We start from the raw sequence: 14,062 nt of genomic DNA, 5'->3' as shown, positions 1-14,062 counted from the left end.
GCTAAAGGTTTTGAAATGTAACATTTGTCGTCACAAGATGAAGATGATGAATCATGAAGAGAAGAAATATAGAGAAACATGGCTTTATGAAAGTATTATAGGATTATTTTGTGTTGATTTAGGTTCTTTGAAATTACCCTTCTTCATGAGTGAATGACCTTAAAAAAAAATCTGAATTCATCATTTTTCTCTTCAGGGAAACAAAATAGTAAGACCAAAGCCATTAAGACGACAGCCTGTTGGCCAAATCCATCCCATTAATGAATCAAATCTGGTGCTTTAAATCATCCATTAAACGAATCCAATAAGAGATGTTATCAATCACCAAAAATGACATTTTATCCTGATCTAGAATAAAAGTGATTCTACTGATAGTTTATTGCCGTATCAGTGTGCTTTTAATTAAATAACCTGCTTGAATTCAATTGTGTAAAACGCTTTTTCCTCTATTTTCTTGCTAGATGATTATTACTTTCTTATAGGCTTATTAATTGGATAAGCACGGAAATATGTATTTTATTAATACGTTTAAGCCCAAACTGCTTAAAGGTTATGAAACAGACTGAAATCAACACAGGGCTGACAAAGCAAAAATGTCCGCCCCCTTTGCACCACACCTTTCTTCGAATTTTGCCCAAGATCATGATCAGTTATAAGCTGCTATTTTGACTTAAATTATTTCCGCTCTTGCGGATACTTTAAAGTGGCTCTAACTTGAATCAAATGCATGAAATTTAAGATACAGTTTAAGATGCATTAAAGACATACCGGTTTAGGCTGAGGGAGGAAGTTGTTGACTCTGGAGATGCTCCACATGCCCTCCAGGTACTGCTGCGCCTGAATGGTGACGGAGCTCAGGGATCCACTGATTTGCCCTCCTGCCACCGTCACCTGCACGCTTGTCTTTTGCCCCGAGGAGGCTGAGGGAGACTGCGACCAGCCCGGTACCCTGTGCCGCTCCCCCAGGGGTAGGACGGAGTGTGCAGCAGGTTGGCTTTTGGACAGCTGTTTTGCGTGAACACTTGAGGATGACACGGTGAACCTAGCCGGCGGCGGTAAGAAAGATGTAGTGGGCGTGGCTTCCATGTTTGAGCTGATGGTGAGGATGGGATCTTGGAGCGTCTGCAAGGCCTCCTGCCTCAGTTGGTGGAGAGGTGTGGAGCATACCTGGCAACAGCTGACACTGGCTTCATGGCTCCTTGGTGTCTGGAGCTGCTCGAATAGAAAAGTTGCATATCCAGGGTCCTGTAGAGAGAACACGAACAAGAAAGAGATGTTTTCACTCATTCTATCATATCTCGTTATCCTCTTTTTCAGAGGATTTCCTGCATGTAATTCACTTTTTCCAGGAGCATCAGTGGTCTGCAAGCAGTGTGGTCCCTGAACCCCCTCCGGACCTTCTCCCCCTGCTTCAGCCCCTTCCCCTTTCTCAGGACATTTGTTTGTTTGGACTGAGCGTGCAATTTAAGACTCCAAATCAGGTTGATCTGGCATTTTCTCATTTCACTCCTAAGACCAAACAAACCAGACGCGAGGAGACAACTCTGGAAAAGGGCTTGGAGGGATTACGTGAAGATCCCACAGAGAAATTCCTCCCAAGAAAAACACATTTATTTGTGTGTATTTTTAGAAAGACGAGGGCGTATTATTGCTTTTAGCAGTAGTGTCCAGTGGAGTTTTGTCCTTTCACTTTGTCTCTAAAAACACTCCCTAGGGTGTCGGTCTCTTATTGGGAGGAGTGAGAAAAGAAAACAACAGCTGAGGGGACTCTCGCCCCCAAAGCCATTTAATTTACATATGATAAGTGTCCCAGCATGAAAACATAAGACAAGCCACCAAATGTGACAATAAATACCTACTACAGTGAGCTGGAGGCCTGCAGAGCTATCATTGAAATGTTAAAGCGAAGGTTGGACATCAGTTTCTCTGTGTTTTTCGAAACAAACACGCACGCTAACACTTGCACACACAGACAAGCACAGTCTCTTAAGAGGCATAAAGGGGCACCAGGCTTCTGCCCAGTGGAGTCGTGGCCTTAGACAGCAGCCCGCAGCCCATACATAAATGTTTATGAGGCCTTTGCTCCGTGGAAGCTCCGAGGTGATCAGGAGGAGCGAAGCGGTGGTGAAACAACAATCCTCTGCTCTAATGCAGTGCCACTTAATACAGCTCGCCCAGTAGACCTAGAGACCACGGAGGCTGGCTGAGGGACTCTAAATCTCCTCCCCCATGAAAGCAACTCGATACCAAGACTCTTAGTTGACCTTTCTCTGTGAGAAAAACCAACAGAATTGATAGTATGATCACGCAATGTTCGTACAGCCCAGCAGAAAATCATGGAAACGTATCACTCCGACATGTTTTTAATTCTTGAAGAAGAAAAAAAACTATACTCAAAATATGTTGATGGGTAGATGTTTATGGGTAGGTGTTGTGCTTTTCCATATCGATACTGACAGATGTACACATTTGTTACATCTGTCAGTTTGTTCCCCACACTTCTACAAGTGTGGGAAACAAATAAGGAGGTATAAATATGTAAAAGAAATGTCCTTTCGACTTTTTCCGATCGCAAGGTTCCAGACAGATTTTTTATACTTTTTGGGACATCTCAAAGTTAAGGGATCTGCCTTGGCAAAGCAGCCAATGAACTCAATGGATACGCCGCACCAACAGCTTAGTTTCTCTGATAACTTGATAAGTAGTTTGGGAAGCAATGGGTTTGAAAGCACCAAACAACATTGGATTGAAGTGCTTCTTTGTTCCTGCTGCTTCACCTATGATTCTTTCTCAACAGACTCCAGTGTTAGGATGTATTTGGGGCTAGGTTAGCGCTAACAACTCGTGGAGAGCCTTGGTTGAGCAATCATGCATTGGAGTGTGACTGGACTAGTCTTATGTTAACTGAGCGGTTCTGGTTAATGATTTACTATATTGGCTTCTTACTTTACACTTGAGTAGGCACGGACAGGATGCAAGGACCACAGAGAAATGTATTCAGGATGTAGAAACCCATAAATCTCTCAGGCAATGAGAAACTCTTGATGGGCAGATGACGATCAAGTGCAGTACAGGATCAAGTGATTGTTGCTGCCTGAGTTTATCCCGCAGTGAGGAGAGGATTTAAATATAAGAAGCTTATAACAGAAATATGATGCGATGATAGAGCTTAAAAAAATGATAACTTACTACATCCTGACACATGAACAATCTCGACTGTTATGCTCCACCAGGGTATTTATGTGCGAGACGGGACAGTTCCGCTGAAATAAGATGAAACAGCCTATGACAAATTGGACTGAAAAGCGAGACAGAGCTGAAAGAAACACCCCTGGCTGCCATTTTCACAGTCTAGTCTGGCTTCATGTATATGCTTTCTAGACAGGAAATTGAAGTCAAGTCATAACCAGTCAACTCCGCCCTTCCATCAAGCATCACCCTTTACCCTCCGACCAACCCCTTCACCCACCTCGGGGCACATGGTGGATGGAAGAAATCAATTTCCCTCTCTCGCTCCATGCATTGTTAGGTGTTGATTTAGTGGAGCTAATAAAAAGACACACAAAGCTGAGCCCATCTGCTATTCAGTTCGGGATTCTGGAGGTTAGGGAGCGGTCTTCTCCTGTAAAGCTGTCTGTGAGCTTTATGCCCGCTGGAGTGAATGGGGGGTCAGGGCCAACAGGCGTATGAGGGTGATGGTGGTGATGAGGAGGATGATGATGATGATGTCGGGGATGTGCAGGGGAATGATGAGGCTCTGTTGGGACTGAAGGCCAAATAGTCAATCTTTATATTGTTTATAAGGGGTGAAGGAAAGGATATAAAATAAGGACTTCAGGATAGGTCAATACTATTCAGAGCACTCCGGCATTTCATGTCTATCGTTTTCCTTGATTTTTCTTGTTTTAGGATTCCCTTAATGTTGTGTGCCTGCTTTGGACTGCTCGTTGGTTTTACCCTTGCCTTCCTCACCTCCACTGAGGATAGTGTTTTAAGCTTGCCTTCTTTCTATAAATTAATTGTAAACAGAACCAGTTTTATCATCGCAGTTGCTCCTAGTCTTTACATTTCCTTAACTGTGCCTGTTCTTGGTTCTTTCTGGAACTTTCCTTTCTACTCTGTCTTTTTGCTGCCTTGGGTTTCTCTCTACTTTTACCCTCGCCTTTGTCACTATCATGGTAGTCTTTCTTTATAATACATTTATTTGGAGAAGCCCTTGGACAATCATTGCAGTCCATGTTTGGGTCAATTTTCAGTTTTTCCTTCACCCTGTCTGTTGTGGGATTCTTTCCTCAGATTTGTGTGCCTACTTTGTACAGCTCTTTGGTTAATCAGTTCCTTTCTGATTACTAATAAAAGCCTTACTGAAATAATGAAAGCCTATTTCAATAAACTTCAAACAGAGCCTGCTCTGACACCGTAGTCCGCCTTTGGGTTTTTCTCTGTGCTCTTCTGTGTAGCAGGTTCACAGTCTGTGTTTTGGTCCTACTCTCTCCTTACATTTCAGCTTTTCATAAACAAAATATAGCTTTCGAGCAATGTAGTTACAAGTTTAAACATTTCCCTCACTTGTTTGTTTTATCACAGTCGAACTGACTGCAGGAGAGCTTTAGCAAAAGCATAAAGTTGTTACATATGATGCATGACTACACCCAGCCCTGGAGCCATATTGTTTCTTTTACCATCCATGATATATTACTGACAGGTGCATGTGGGTGTGCAAGAGCAACTCTGCTTTAGAGAGAAGTATGTAATGGGCGGCATCAACACAATCCAAATGTTCAAAGTAAACCTGTTGGTGGAGAGGCGTGGAGCTACTTCAGCGCTCTGACTGCTGGCTCATTGTTTTGCACGTGGGGAACCGTTTTGGTTTCCAACCCGAGATCTCTCTGCAATAAGAGTCTAACTGCACAGGCAAGGATAAGAACGGAGGGAGAGAGAGAGAGAGAGAGAGAGAGAGAGGGAGAGAGGAGGTAGGCTGGGGTTGTGGCCCTTGCCTGGAGGCCTGTGGGTGGTTGTGTTGGTTTACTGCCTGTCAGCGCTGATCTTTATTAAACTCTGGGGACAAATGCAGTCAGATGCTATGGCCTTATTATGGAAAGGAGGTGTGCCGAGTGCAAAGGGGAGAGAAATCCCTGCATGTCGAATGAGCCCTCTGTAGCCCTTAGAGACCTAAGTTTGTCTCTGTCTCCCACACTAACCGTGATGAAAACCAGGGCAGCAGGGAGAGAGAGAGTCACCCTGCTAACTGACGGTCTCTGGGTTGATGAAGAGTGTCATCACAGACAGGCCATGCCCAGAGGCTGATGGAAACAAGCTCAGCCGTAACCACTTATGGATGAGGGGACAGGGAGAAAGATGTGCATGATTTCGCTCCCATGCCTCCTAGGTACCGGGCAAAGTCACACATTGGATTTCTCCTCAAATCACACCTCATTTCCTTCATTTCATCAGCACACCTTTCCTCCAACAAGACAAAGTGAAAATGCCATCTGACTGTTTCTGCATTCGCCAATCTGATGTCCTTTTGAGCAGCGGAGCAGCAGGCCAGATATGCACTAACAACCTGACTCAAATCAGGGGAAGGTCAGAGTGATTTGAAATGCATGAGGCCCCTCGCTAGCCGTGAGACTTTTAAGCACGCTCCATCGAAAGTAAAATACTCTGGGAAACCATATTTTCTATTCCAGTTGAGCCCGACAGATATTTTCCCAGACATAAAAGCTCCCCATGACCCACTGAAGCAATGGCAGACAGCGAGAATGAAAAGAAAATTGTATCCACATGCATCCATGATGAGGAAAATAAAGTGAAAAGTTGTGACATGGTGGATACAACCTGCAGCTTTTCAGACCAAATGTGAACTTGTGTAGTCTGCAGTCAGGGCATATTCCTATCAATTCAAGTTGCCAGCCATTGGTATCATTCAATGCCAATTCACTTTTTTCATGTCTAACATCAGTCATAGCACATTCTGACTTCTCTTTTCTTACTTTTGTGTTTATTGTTGTAACAGTTTAGTAACACAGAAACACAATCCGGTTTAACTTCTAGAGGATTCTTCCAGCATTCATTCGTTCCTGATCAAGTCAATAAAATCGTACACTGCTTTGTATCTGTCCTCACATATTGTGTTCCCACCAGCACGAGTCCTGTTTACACGTTACAAATTCTAAGTACTTCCTATGACTGCATTTCTTGTAAAATCAGGACCACACAGCATAACTTTCCCTTCCTGTGAGGATATGACTGAGCCATCTCTGTTTACTCGCCCTGAGACAGTGTTGACCCTAACCACACACCGTCTCCTTTAGTCTCAAAGGGATTGGCCCCCAATAAACCACAGGACCCCAAACCAGACTCTGGAGTGTGGACGAGAGCTTCCAACAGGCCAGCTTTCCCACAAGGTACAGCCCTGGCCTCACTCTGACAGCTGAGTGGGAGAAAAATGAGCACAGCTGCTGGCCTTGCCCCCGGGTGAGCGCAGGGCATTAAGGCAGATTACATTCCCGGGATAAAAGCAACACATCCAGCGGTGTAATCCCTCTCTGCACCCTGCTCCTTCTCAACTATCGCCTCCACCTCTCCAAGCCAGCAGACTCAGAGAAGAAAGCTGGAGGGGCTCTGATTAGATATCAGGTGGAGGTTTAAGTGCAGCAGCAAGATCTGGGATACAGACCATTAAATTTAACCACTGCCTGCTCAGAGGCAGAGAACACAATGACTCAGGATGTCACACTAGCATGCCATTTAACTTTGTGGGAACGCCTTTGGTAGGACACAGAAAGGGACGGCTCACCAAATCACATCAAACAGATGTTTGCCCCTGCCTGCTGACTTGACAAGATTAAACAAACTTGTAACAGCACTTTTCCCAAAGAGAGCAGCAGTATCTTCAGCAACACAACCACACTGTCATTACCTACCTGATAATATTGTCCCAGTCAAAAAGCATGCAACACTACAGGAATGCATTCATTCATCCTTGGTGGAAAAACTCTGGCTGCTTCTGTTTTCCGTCTCTTTAAGGTTTTTTTAATGGAGCATAATGAGATTCCATCAAACAATGATGAAATATCTCTGCTGCTTCCAGCATTTCTAATGGGAAATTTTTGTTTTTAAATTCCATATCCCATTAGCTTTTGTGACAGATATGGTTGCAAAATGAATTCTGCTTTTGCATTTCATAGGCTGCCGTGTCAGTAATCCTCTTTGTCTCTGGTTATTTTGTGATTTTAATCTTAATAACTTTTGTGGACTGCAAGAAAACCTCAAGACAAAGAAAAGAACAAAAAAATGATACAGCATGCAGTGCTACATTATCAGCAGTAGCATGCCTGCTTTCTCCCCACAAGGGTAAGAAGGCGAATAAGGCATGCGGTTAAAAATTGTGAGTTTGCAAATCAAGATGGAACACCAAAAATGAACTACCGCGAGACATATGAATTGATTTATATTACTTACGTTCAAAATCAAAGACCTCATGAACCCTTACTTTGGAAAATCTGTTTGAATAACAGCATTCTTCAGAGATACTTACCCTTGTATTGGAGACAAACTACTTAGATACCAAGTCAACAACACATTAAAATGAACAAACTTCCCCTTATTCAGATCAAACAGAAGATTACCTTGTTTGGAAGAGTACATCAGATTTTTTTTGTTGCAGTATTTCCTTAAATGAACAGCCAAGTTTCCCTGCATGGAGCATCTGTTCACAGGGAGCTTACAGAAACAGATGTCAGTCTGTCTGCCCAGTGTGATTTAGCCCTTTCCTCCCTTTAACTGTCAGCGAACTGCTGACAGAAAATGCAAATAGGCCTTACTCATTGGTGACACTTTCAACACATGATAGCTCCACCTGTCCAGAATATCAGTGACACTTTATCAAATGAAGGACTGCATGATCCTGCTTCAATATTTCCTACAACATCCTTTAGTTTCTTATATCTTGACAAGATGTGGTGTGACATGTCAGTTTGTTTTGGTCCGACACTGCTCTCTGATACGGCTCTTTTCAGTGAAAAGCTCCTCCTATCATCCATAAAAACAGCTGTCCCTGTCCATCAAAAGTTAAACAGCCACAGATCCCACTGGTCCAGAGGTTAAACATAGACAGAGTCTGTTCTAATCACTTATTATCCTTTGGCAAACCTCCCTGCTACTAATAATGACCCCATATAATGATGTGTCAACGCTCCATATGGTCCACACATTTATCAGAGTGTGAGTGTTTGTAGCTCCTCCTACTGAAGGTTGAATGAGACCCAATGTATGTTTTTATAAAAGTATTATTACATAAAAGGTTAACTAAACTTTGGTTGACGCTTGTGCATGCTGGTCTATGTGTGAGTGTGTGTGTGTGTGTGTGTGTGTGTGTGTGTGTGTGTGTGTGTGAGAGAGTGTGTGAGAGAGTGTGCGCGCGTGTGTCTCCCCTTGTGAGACTGTCTTTACACTGCCCCCATCCATCACTCCAGCCTTTCGTCACTCGGCCAGTTAATTACCTTTTCCTGTTCAGTCACGCACATAAAGAAACAAAGCTTTTTTCAGACTGTTTGGACAGACTTCACTCTCTCTCTCTCTCTCTCTCTCTCTCTTTCTCCTTCTCCGTCAGCTGAGGACCCAAAGGCTGTCTCAGCCCCAGATCCGTCAAGCTTTCATCAGCTTTGGACAAGGTCAGACTGCTGGGAGGTCCAGTCTGGACTCCACAGTGAAAGAGTGATAGACATTGGTAACTTCCAGGATAACATCTTCATTTGAAGACTGGTGGTGGTTGGTCTACACTTTAACAAACAAATAAAACATTTACATCTTTCACAGAAACCAAAAAATTCCATTAATTACAAAGAGAACAACAAAAGCTGCGTTTCTCCTCCAGGAATTTTTTTCCCAGGAACGGGGAACTTTCTGAGGTATGCATTGCGTTTCCCCTGCAGGCTTCAGGGTCTACATGAAGTCCCAGGAACTTTATTGTATGCAGCATTTAGAATACAAGCAAAGCTCAAGGACCTTTTTACACCCCCTCCATGGGTTGTTCTTTCACAAAGTATAAGTACTTTGGTACATTGGGGGAGGGCCCAGTACTTAATGCTTCTGATTGGACGAGTTAGCAGCATCAAGAAGACAAGCACAGCAATATGCAGCCATACCACGCTTGCATGTGAACAATACTCCAGAAGTAATGACTTTCAATTTCGTGTAAAAACAAAAATGAAAAAACATCAGTAAGCTCAGTATTTAAAATCCAGCTTGAGTTTACAGGTGGAAAAAAAACACAAAACAAGTGAAAAACAGGTGTGATTTATCAAACTTCAGGAGACAATGATAGACTAGACTAGAGGAACATTCTGGTCACTTTTATAGACGCTCCTAGGACAGAAAGACCTGGCCACTTTTGGTGATAACACAGCCATAAAGAAAAAGCTCATACTCAGCAGCCTCACTAGACGACCTAGGAAGATGAAAATAATTTTTATCCTGTACAAATATCTTCCACATCCCTGCCCACTGCTGCCATGGAGCAAGTCAGGCAGCAGTAGCACGGCTGCTTGCTATGTTCTCCTCACCAGGGACACGCTGGTTTGTGTTTATGTACACTTGCACCAACTATTGTGCACTTCTAATTAGATTGGCTGATTTTTGGATCCGAGTTGCTCTCAAGGTAGTTTCTCTCTTGCCTGTGGAAACAAACCAGAATGAGAGCATAATGAAAAATTCAACAGGCTAGCGGAGTAGGCAGGAGCCAGGTGTTCCTGTAAACTGCAGGTGAAAGAAAGGGCAGAAGGGGGAGGGGAAAATGGAACGTGGGGATGGCGCTCAAGAGGGTTCAAAAATTATCTGGAACATTCTCGGAGATGGTCAGAGAAAGATCAGAGATTAAAATTTGATCATCGAAATCTGCAATCTGAAAATGATGTTAATGCTAAAACAGTGTATTTTAAGTTAGAGTCAGTATTTTACACTGTTCACATTCGTCTTTATTAGTATGCTGCATAGTGACATTGAAACAGGATTCTGTATTTCCAATCATCCACTGGAGCTCATTGAGGGATCTATTTTTGTCCAAGAGCCCACTTTAAAACACTCACTGCATAGCAGAGGATCCTGATACAATAGTTTGTTCAACAGCCTAACCCTCTACTTCACTTGTATATTCAGTGTATACATGGTGATGACAGCCACCTGCTTCTACTTTGTCTGAACTGTCACACATATAGAGCTGCAAACACTGCAGGACGTTCTACAGGGGGACTTTTTCACCAAGCATGGAAACACAGCACTCCCATCTCAATACCGTTTATTTAGAGAGGAAACAAACTGCTGCTGAAGCTCATGGCAGCTAATCTCCAATGCAGAACTCCCTCAGCCACGCGGAGAGCAAATGTGTGACATGTGAGTGTGCACACAAACGGATAATAACCACAAAAATGCAAAGGGAGCTACTCATGCTCAAACAGAAGTAATTGCATATCTTCATCAGTATTCTCCAGATCCCATAATGTGAAAAAAACTTAGTATAAAAAACCAACAGTATGATTAGAATGAATCATTTTCAGATTAACATTTAAGTACCAGGCAGCACATCAACATATGGATTTTAAGGGAGCATATTGGCCTCGTTTTATATGGTTGCTATTTTATTTCATCCCAGGTTTCCTACGCTAAAATTCATAGGGACGCTCACTCCTGGTAAGGAAAATAGAGCGGTATAAAAGTGATGACAAGGTGAAATGTTGAGTATCCTACAACAATTATTCTCTCCACTTCCCTGCTGGAATGGTCCGTACAGTAATTGTGCTGGCGGGCTGCCATACTGTTCAATATTCAAGTTTTCTGTCTGCTGCTGGAGTTTTTATCTACCTCCCACTCTTGCTCTGCACATGAAGAGACTCTATATATTGAGTCTCTGTGCATAATGAGAGCCTGTAAGTGGTCATTGTCAAGCATGGCCCCTTTTTATTTGGTAGAGATCTCAATTTTCACTTTCTGGCTAATGTGCTAGCACGGATTTGTGAGCAACAGGCTAACTGCTTGCTTAGCATCACAAAGCAGCAGGGACATTAGAATGAGCTAAAGGTTAGTCCCCCGTTTTGGCTCCTCACATGTTTTCATAAAGCAAAGCACAAATCATCCTGAGCCAAGGTGAGCGTCCCCAACCCATCCCCTTCCAGTTTGCACAGCATTATCTCAGAGAGTGGCATCCTTTTGTTTCGCACAAAGCTGCCGCGTGTCGGCAGAACAATGGAGCTGCAGAGTTGCGAGTGGCTGAATCAGTCTGGTGCAGCAGCCCAGTGGAGGTACAACAGAAAGAGGGGGGATGCTAATTTATCATGAAAGATGTCATTACCATGCCAATAACTTCTCAGAAACACAATTATCACTAATAATAGAAATTTAAACATCAGCTCGGGGCTTTCTGCCAGGGAGGGCTGCATACATGGGAAACTTTTGTGTATTTTTATTAGAGGTAGACATTGAAGGCTTGTAAGAGCACTGCAAGAAAATAGACATCGAGATATGAACTAACCATTATCTTTTTGTTATTATTTTTTTCCTTGTTAATTGAGACGTCTAGACACATTCAATTTAGCATCAGCGAGATAAGGAAGGAGGCTGAACTATCTTGGCGGAGAATAATGCACGCTAATCCACTTACTGAGAATGAAGGATTTCAATTCACCGTCTTAGAAAATGCTTGGCTTATCAAAAAAATGTCACTGGCACATTTTGGCACAATTGTCTTGACAGAATAATACAATCCTGCAAACTGGCATATGGCTGCTACAAAAGTCAACCCCAATCATTTCAGTTCAAATTAAAATAAGTTGGTGAGGATTGGTTGGGCTTGATGCCATTTATAATAATATTCACTTTAGGGTTAAGGATGCGTGTCCATTTTTCTGTTCTTGTATTGTTTTACATTTTTTCTATTGCAATGAATTTGAATTTAACACATTCCTGGTATTACACTTGAAAAGGCTAGTACAGTCATGCCAGTAGCTCTCTACTTTATATTTAAAAGCTAACCTTAATCAATCTTCCTTCCAAGTAACTTATTTCTGTGTCCATGAATTAAACACAATGTACAACATCCAGTAGAAATTTAGCAGGATAGCGTTTGCTAATCAGCAAAAATTCTAAAACAGTACCAATACGGGCAGACTGTAATGGACACATCAACCCACTGAAAGACATGTATCACCATCCCGAGAGCTGCGAACATGGCAATAACAAAACGGCTATTTCATCCATGGAGAAAGCAGACCAATTTGTAAATGATGAATGGACTTGAGCTTGTGAGGCGTTTTTCTAGTCTTCTAGTCTACTCAAAGCACTTTTTTCACCGCAGGTCACATTCACACTGACGGCAGAGGCTGCAATGTAAAGTGTCCAGCAGTATTACCTACTTCTAAATAGGCATTCAAACGCTGCTGCAATTTGGGGTTCCATGTCTTGCCAAACGTCACTTCAACACGTGGCCGGAGGAGATGGGGATCAAAGCCCTGGCCTTCCAGTTGAGAGACGATCTACTACCATTGCCTCAGCCGTTTAAAGGCTTTGACATTTTCACTTCTTTGAAAGAGCCTACATGATAGGTTTCACATTTGAAGGAGACACAAGATCTATGTAGAGTAAGACTTCTAATCTCACCTTCCCTTGAGCACACCCAATCACAAAACAGGACAGAAGTTACAAGAATGCCTATTCTTATGTCAGGAACGCCAACATAGGCCGACAAGGACATGGCTGATGTCATTTCACATCGTGAAATGAAGAGATAACCTTGGAGTTGTTGGCAGCTTTGTGTTTGGGCTCAGAGTTTTTGTCTGGAGTTGTGCTTTTTTTATATCCTTCGGGGACTTTTTTTTCCCGCCTGCTCATATGAAATGTCACAACACAGCTGAGCAAGATGTGGAATTCATGTTGACGGAGAAACAAGTAACCCTGCGAGAAACAGAAGAGAAGCTGCAGTGTGCTCTGAATTGCGTGTTCACAGCTGCACAGCAAGGATGGAAGACGTCAAAGTGAGTAAAAATAGAAAGCTTGAGTCTGCAATGAGATATATACTTTTTGGCTCAAGGGTACAATGGTTCTCATAACAGTCTGTCTGTGTGCATAAACCCTGAGTGATGCACTTTAATTGCACTTAAGAGCATGAGAAACACAGTAACGAGCAGTTTAATAACACTTCAGGAGAGGAGAGCTGTACAGTGTGTAGACTAATGGATATTTTATGTATTTAAGAGTGGAAAATGGAAAGATGCCAGATATATCATTAAGTGTGGTATACATTTTTATGCATAGTTTCAGTCGCTCTGTTTTGTTAATTTCATGAAGTAGCAACAGGAAGAAAGATCTTGGAGCGATTAGATCATGTCAGAGTGAATCACGTGCTACATCTGCGCACACACTCATACCCACACACACAATCATATTTAAAAAGGGTCTGGGGATGCAGAAGCATGCCTGCTTCATGCTCAGCGTCTGATTGCAGGACTTAGGGGTCATAGGGTAACTAATTGTGTGACTCAAGGAGGTCAGCGTCAGTGTGGCCTTCTGCCCGAATGCTGGAACACCACCAGAAGGACTGTCAGGAAAGACAAACGAACTCTGACCTTCCTGCTGATGACATCGACCCCAAACTCAGCGAGCACACAGGCATATCTTAATCTGGGTCAGAGACAGGGGAAGACCTCTGCTGTCGATCTGAACACTACATGCAGATGTTTTGCTGATGTTTACCTGTCTGACCGCATGTTGAGGTATTCATCAAATGAGACAAATGGAAGGAATCTTATTCTCCAAGCAGCTGAAGTCATCTGTTGCTAGCAGTCTCTTTTTCAAGCATCAATGTGCACAAAAGAGACTGCTGGAAAAACAAAAGCATAAAATCCACTTTTGCTGCAATCTGGTGAATCTGACGAAAGCATTCTTTCTTTTTTAGAGACACCATAAAGTGCTAAACTTAGCTCCCCCTCAAACTCTAGGAATTCCACAAGAGCGACTCTCAGCTTTTCCACAGCGAATCCCTGAGCAGTGGAGCTTGAGATGGTTATCATTT

At 42.9% G+C, this 14,062-nt stretch overlaps 1 protein-coding gene across 1 annotated transcript in view; it reads right to left on the bottom strand.

Moving 5' to 3' along the window:
- The window catches only part of kif26ab (kinesin family member 26Ab), a 69,457-nt gene that overhangs the window by 40,942 nt on the left and 14,453 nt on the right, over positions 1–14,062 (bottom strand). The window contains exon 3 of the mRNA XM_061062802.1: positions 769–1,245. Within this exon, the coding sequence (XP_060918785.1) occupies positions 769–1,245 (477 nt within the window). The remainder of the gene's footprint in view (positions 1–768; positions 1,246–14,062) is intronic.

This window comes from Labrus mixtus, chromosome 18, assembly GCF_963584025.1.
Source record: "Labrus mixtus chromosome 18, fLabMix1.1, whole genome shotgun sequence".
NCBI lineage: Eukaryota > Metazoa > Chordata > Actinopteri > Labriformes > Labridae > Labrus > Labrus mixtus.
This window is presented reverse-complemented; position numbering and strand designations above follow the sequence as displayed.